The sequence below is a fragment of the Pistacia vera genome, unplaced genomic scaffold (genome assembly GCF_008641045.1).
Source record: "Pistacia vera cultivar Batoury unplaced genomic scaffold, PisVer_v2 Contig93, whole genome shotgun sequence".
NCBI classification, from domain to species: Eukaryota; Viridiplantae; Streptophyta; class Magnoliopsida; order Sapindales; family Anacardiaceae; genus Pistacia; species Pistacia vera.
This window is the reverse complement of record NW_022196812.1, coordinates 1,589,046-1,593,621: the sequence shown is the minus strand read 5'-3', so window position 1 is coordinate 1,593,621 and position 4,576 is coordinate 1,589,046. Positions and strand designations below refer to the sequence as shown.

At 31.9% G+C, this 4,576-nt stretch overlaps 1 protein-coding gene across 1 annotated transcript; it reads right to left on the bottom strand.

Annotated features, from left to right (window-relative positions):
- Positions 1-2,476: 2,476 nt before the first annotated feature.
- LOC116120262 (ankyrin repeat-containing protein ITN1-like) lies at positions 2,477-3,914 on the bottom strand. The gene is made up of 3 exons (XM_031406211.1): positions 3,767-3,914; positions 3,500-3,625; positions 2,477-3,139 (listed from the first exon to the last, which is right to left on the bottom strand). The coding sequence occupies exons 1-3, from the start codon at positions 3,893-3,895 to the stop codon at positions 2,810-2,812; spliced, it is 585 nt and encodes a 194-aa protein (XP_031262071.1). The 5' UTR covers positions 3,896-3,914; the 3' UTR covers positions 2,477-2,809.
- Between the last annotated feature and the right edge of the window lie 662 nt (positions 3,915-4,576).

Genomic DNA, 4,576 nt, shown 5'->3' with positions numbered 1-4,576 from the left:
ATTAATCTACACAGCTCAACAATCAAATTCTTTTTGTTCTTTTTTCCCTCTTATATTTGCTTAATTCAATTATAGTATTTGTTCTTAATTGGTGAGCTTTTGCCCAACGATATATACATATATATATGCAGCCATGAAGCCTTTCATCAACTTTCATATATAATTCCTTTTTCTCCAAATTTGCCTTTTCATTTTCCTTTCAGATTTTCCAGAACCATAGCGATATACTATTTCATTAATTAATGAACTAATGAATCTTCTTCTTATTGGTTTGCATCGATTCATTTCCTCTGTCACAATCAAAGTTGCAATTTTCTTTTTCTACAAACAGTCAGTGTGTGGGGATCTGTTAGACAAATGGGATTCGGATAATCAGGAACTCGTCCCTACAAATTGAAGAAAACCAAAAAGAAGTCTTGATTAAATCTTCTGAAGATTATGAACTTCAGCTTGACGTCAGTAGTTATATATCCTAATTTTTAAACTGGATGAGTCACATCGAATTTAATTAGTATTAGATTTATTAGTTTGATGTCCATTTATTCTATATCCTAAGATCATCCAAAGCCATTTATGTTGAACATTAAACTTATTTCGGCCAAGANGGAGAAAACTTCAACTTCAAAACCGAATTTAAGTAAGGATCAGTTTGTTGTGAAGATCAAACTTCTGGTGGAACTCCAATATCACGTGAAAATAAAGAAGTCTTGATTAAATCTTCTGAAGATTATGAACTTCGGCTTGAAGTCAGTGTTTATATATCCTAATTCCTAAACTGGATGAGTCACATCGAATTTAAATAGTATTAGATTTATTAGTTTGATGTCCATTTATTCTATATCCTAAGATCATCCAAAGCCATTTATGTTGAACATTAAACTTATTTCGGCCAAGACTATTTGGGTTTATCACTTCGACCCATATAAATTGTTAGCTTAATATTCTTTCTAAGCCCAATGTAAAGCCCATATTTGACCCATGTATTTAGCCTAAATAATAGGCCTTGTGACTAGAAATATCTTGTAAAAATATCTCATTTATTAGAAAGTTGTGAGACAGTTATTAATTATAGAATATGGTAGACAATATTTATTAGGACATGTGGTAAATGGGACTTGGAGGTTAGAAGACTCCCTTGAGTCTAGTTAGGGGGTGTTTGTCTAAGCTTATAAGCTGGTTAAACTTGCTTATAAGCTCTAAAATTAAGCTGACATGTTTGTTTATAATTTTTTTGAGCTTATAAGTTGAGTTTATAAGCTAAAAAAAAATAAGTTGGGAGGAAGGTACTTTTTTTTTTGGCTTATAAGCACTTTGCTTATAAGCTAGTTTGACCAAGTATATTACCACATTACCCTTGTTTAATTTTAAAATTCCATAGTATGCTATTGTTTAATGTAGTATCTTTTTTAGTAATTTTATAATAAAATGTATTTATAAACTAAATTTTGCCAAACACGTCAATTACTTATCAGCCACTTATAAGTACTTTAACCAAACACGTAATTGCTTAAAATTTCAAATGCTTATAAGGTAATTTTGGCTTATAAGCAATTGTTGCTTATAAGCTAATTTTCATAAGCTTAGACAAACGCCCCCTTAGTAATACACGGCAAAAAAAAAGATACATAAATTTTATAGGTATGATATGACAAATAGTAAAAAATAAGTTTGTAAAAAATCAGTCATAAAATTCAGTACAGAAAAAATACAATACGGGTTTAATACGGCATATTGTTAATAACACGTTTTAAAAAATATAACAATATCAATTTTGGTTTTAACACTTTTCATGGACCACATAGTTAAAATCAATATAACATTTCAAATGCAAAGGTAAATACAGGTATGATAAAAAAAAAAGTATGAGAATTTTACGGATATGATATAGCAAATGGTGAAAAATACGTTTGTAAAAGTTGGGCACAATTTTGACACGGGAATAATTAGTGAATAAAATGTCTGAGATATATAGTTCGTGAATAATATGGATGTGTTGATAACATACGGAAATTTGCAAATGATATGCGAACGAATTCACTAACTAGGCCCTTGAGCACTTTAAAAAGGGGTGACACCCAACCATTTTGTATAAGTCAAATTTGAGAAGCAATAGTAATCTTGTCTTCAAAAACACTTTTCTTCTCAATTCCTCCTAGTTAGTCTTGAGCTAAAAGAACATTTTCCAACGATTTTTGGTTTTTGTTTATATTAATTTTTAAAGATAAAGTCAAGTAAGTGCTTAAAATGAATGAAATTTGAAACCAATACTGCGTCATGCACAGATGAGGTACAATTTTAAACCGCTAAAGTTAAAATTCATGCTTAAGGACTAGGCTGCTCTGTTTGGTTGTAATGTGGTGCTCTGGTTTTGTTCTGCTTTCAGTTCAACGTTTCTATCAAGTTTATAATATCTATCAAATTAATGTGTTATTTACAATAAATATAAGAAGAAATTGAAACTGATAATGACTATATAGTTAAACAAGAAAGACCTTGTTTAGCTCCTGAAGATATAATTACATGGTCATACATCCTCAGTTGCTTAATTGCGGTTAAAGCGAATAGTAGGCCTATAAGTGGATATAAATATATCGACCAAGAGAGGAAACTGCATCCATGCAAATAACAGGACTGGAAGACAACCAAGTGAGGCAATTGGAATGATAACCAATTTCCATGGGTTTGAAAGAACGATGTAATATGTTGCACCAAACGCTACCATCATGCTTGTAATGGAAAAGAACAAGGTCATAAGGCCAACCATTAACTTCTTTGGCAACGACTCCAAAAAATCCTCTTCTGAGTAACGTCAAGTGAGGATTCCCAAGAACATTAGCACTGAAGCGGTAGAAGAAATGAATGCAAGGGCATCTGGTATAGCAAAGACTATGAAAGGTATTTCGTTCATGAAATTGGGTATGCCGTCATTATTGTTGCCCCCTGGTACAGGAAAAGCTGTTGCAAACACTACTGTGGTTATTAGTGCTGCTACAAGAGTGCATGATGAATCAGTACCCTTCATCCATTTTTCACCTTCTTTAACTAAATCCTTGTGTTCTTCCGTAAACACTTCTCTAGGAGTTTTATTGAATGAATTTTTTTGATCTTGAAAGGATGAACGGACATAACTTTCCACAGCCTGAACATGAAATAACATATTAATTATTCAAAAAAACAAGAAAAACTTTAAATTTCTTATAAAACCCTACAGACCTGCAATCTTTTCTGAAACTTCTGTTTATTTGAAGACAAATTTACAAATTTATAAGCCTATAGAAGCTACATGTAATTATTTATTTCTGTAGAAAATGAAAGTAGAACATTTTTGTGGTTGACAACCTTCTGATACAAGATCAAAAAAGGGCTATAGTGATCAAGAAATTCCAAGAAAATAGTCGTTTTGACATTCTATATTAAAGATAATTATTCAAAAAAAGTATTATCAAACTTTTATTATATTGCATGGTTAGATGCTAGCTATACACAAAAAATATATCACCTTAAGCCATTGTAACTCTCTCTGCATGTGTAGTGCTGCACCAGAGACTCGACTTGAAGGTACCAACCTTCCAGTTAAATGCAATATGTTGTCAGTTTTTTCATTCTCGATTGCTGCTTTCCACTCCTATATAAATAAGTCCATTTCATTTATGAGACTAAAAACTTTGTCTTGGGGATGTAAAATTGCGAGATGGAATAATATATTATGTTGTTCATCTTCACAAAAAGTATAAGAATAGAAATGGGCATTGAAAATTTCACGTACCATCTCGCAAATCCCGAATCTTGTGGCTGTTAAAATTGAAGTAGCCAATGGCTTCGAGGCTTCAGCATTACTCCATATAACTCCCTCATGGCACATCATTCTAACTATTTCAAGGGTTTGAATGTGCATTAAATTTATATCACTTATGTATTTGATGCCTAGAACTGTCATTCAACTCCAGTCAGCAGAAGAAATATGTCTTTAAAGTACTCATTCTAATTAGAAATAGTTGAATACCTAGATTAATGAGGGTATTCCACAGCAAAATGTGAAACTTTTGGCACAAGGCAGCTATGATATAAAACAAATAGCATCTTTTAATTAGTATTATAAGTAATAGAATTTAAAAGATGGATCCTTAAATAAATTTAGACATGGGAGGTGATCCACAAACCAGATATAGTAGAGATTTGATGACTAATATATCCAAAATAAGTGAATTTTTTGAACTTCTTTAAAGTCTCAATTTGACTCTCTGTGTCTCCCAGCACAGTTTTAGGATAACGAATATGTTCTTCCTGCACAGGAATCCCTGCAAAAACATGCAAGCGCTGTTAATTTTGACATACTGTCTAGTGACAGATTCTATATAGAAAGTAGCTAGAGAGTAGCATATATACAATGATAGATTAAACATCGCCAATATCCAAACCGACTCCCACTTTTAAATGCCAGTGGCTTGTAAGCTAGCTCTTCTAGTATACTTCCTCTGTCCTCATTTTCAGTTATTAAGTTTGGATATATCTTCAATAAATCAAAAGCTGAACCTGTAAATGGAGTTGAGGTAGCATAATTATTGCAAATGCTTTC